Genomic DNA, 1945 nt, shown 5'->3' with positions numbered 1-1945 from the left:
GGCCTTATTGATCCTTGTGAAGCTCAAGAACGTCCAAGGGGAGCAGAGGAGGCTGCTGCTCTGCATCTGGTGACTGTCTGGTGGTCAGCAGCCTTTCTTCCCTCTCAGGGCTCGGGTGACTCTGCCAAAGCCATTCCCACTGGGGAGGTGGAGGAGCTGGAGTGTGGGCTGGTGCTCAGCAGCATTGGCTACCGGAGCCTGCCCCTGGACCCAGCGCTGCCCTTCGACGCCGAGCGTGGCGTGATCCCCAACAGCTCGGGCAGAGTGGAGGGTGTCCCAGGTCCGTGTCCACGGGGGGATGTGGGGTGTGGCGAGCATGGCTGGTGGTTCGGGGGCTTTGGGGTGGGAAGCTCCATTCAGCAGGGCACTGGCACAAGGCAGCCACGCCTCAGTCAGAGAGTGGAGACTGGAACTGAGCTGCCTCTGTCAGGCAGCGAGACCTGGCCCGTGCCCAGCTCATGTTAGGGGTGTCTGGTGTGGCCACAAAGAGCACTGGTGGTTGTGGTGGCTCTCCTGGGCCTCGGAGACTGTTACTGAGGCAATACAGCTGCTTGCTGCCTGTCTGCAGACACGCAGACTCCTGGGACAGCACTGTTGTGTTGTTCCCACCTCGGGTGGATTCTTCCACTGCCCACAGCTTGATGTAGCCGCCCAGGGCCAGGGCAAGGACTTGCAGCCAGGAGGGTCTGTGGCCACGTGCCAGACCGAGCCTGGCTGCTGTGTGCAGGGCTGTACTGCAGCGGGTGGGTGAAGAGAGGACCCACGGGCGTCATCGTCACCACCATGAACGACAGCTTCGACACTGCCCAGGCTGTGCTGGAGGATCTCCAGGTGGGCGTGCTGGACGTGTCCACCTCCAGAGAAGGTTTTGGGGCCGTGCAGAGCATCCTGCACAACCGAGGTCAGTGTGTGTGTGGGTGAGCTGCCGTGACAGCCAGCGTGAAGGGATGATGCAGCCAAACTCCTCCTGGGTTGGGGTATCCTGGGGCAGCGAGTCCCACAGGCTACTTTTTGGGAGCAGGGTTTGAACCAAGGAAATGCGTTGTGCTGCTTTTTTGCTACTCCAAAGCCCAGGGAGAGCAGGACTTGAATTCCCTCAATCTCAGTGTGATTGCTAAGGTTAACGACCACTTTCTGGCAAGGGCCATTAAAAGCAGCACGGCCGTGGGTGAAGTGTTGCTGTCAGCTGCCTAGACAGCGAGCTGTTGCTCTTGAGTGGTTTTCCTAGCAATCCTTCCAGGCAAGTTGGAGGGAAGATTAAAATGCCCAAGAGAGTAATTTGCTGTTGCTGTGTTTAAAAGCATTCAATTAAAGTGTGTGTGTTTTGCCTCTTAACTGCCTGAGGTTTAGCAGTGGACTGGAAGCATTTTGTCCCCCAAGGTGATGCCGTGCTTTACCATTGTTACAGCTGGCAAAGGTCTGATCCGAGTCGACTGGAACCTGCCACCCCTCTCCTCGTGGTGTTGGGAATTATTCTTGCCTTGTGAGGCTGAAGTCTGATGCTGTGTTGAAAAAGGCAGTGTTTGCTGGCACATCAGGTCCCTGTGAACGGGGAGGTGTGGCTGAACTCCCTTTCCCTTGGTTAACATCTCTCTCCTGTCTCTCACGGTCACCCCAGGAGTCCGTCCCGTCTCCTTCTCGGACTGGGAGAAGATAGATGCTGCTGAAGTGGCGAGAGGCAAAGCTGCTGGCAAGCCACGGGAGAAGATCGTGGATCCTCAGGAGATGCTGCGGCTGGTCGGTCACTAAGGCAGCAGCAATGGAAACGTGGCACTGGGCCAGCTGGCAATGCCCACGGGCTACAGACAGGGCTTGGGAGCACAGAGCTTGTGCCTGGGGCTGCTGGCTGCTCTGGAGAGGTCTGTGACACTTGAGCCTCTCCAGAAACTATGAACTCTGGGTTCTCAAAGTGAATGTCTCGACACCTCAGAGGCTGCCGGCGCGG

The 1945-nt window shown here is 58.0% G+C and overlaps 1 protein-coding gene across 1 annotated transcript in view; it reads left to right on the top strand.

Moving 5' to 3' along the window:
- The window catches only part of FDXR (ferredoxin reductase), a gene marked incomplete at its 5' end in the record, with an annotated part of 8334 nt that extends 6585 nt beyond the window's left edge, over positions 1-1749 (top strand). The window contains 3 exons of the mRNA XM_008948734.1: positions 109-280; positions 728-901; positions 1619-1749. Coding sequence (XP_008946982.1) covers positions 109-280; positions 728-901; positions 1619-1749 — 477 coding nt within the window. The remainder of the gene's footprint in view (positions 1-108; positions 281-727; positions 902-1618) is intronic.
- Positions 1750-1945: the final 196 nt, after the last annotated feature.

Source organism: Merops nubicus, unplaced genomic scaffold, assembly GCF_000691845.1.
Source record: "Merops nubicus isolate BGI_N331 unplaced genomic scaffold, ASM69184v1 scaffold28591, whole genome shotgun sequence".
Lineage (NCBI taxonomy): Eukaryota > Metazoa > Chordata > Aves > Coraciiformes > Meropidae > Merops > Merops nubicus.
This window is presented reverse-complemented; position numbering and strand designations above follow the sequence as displayed.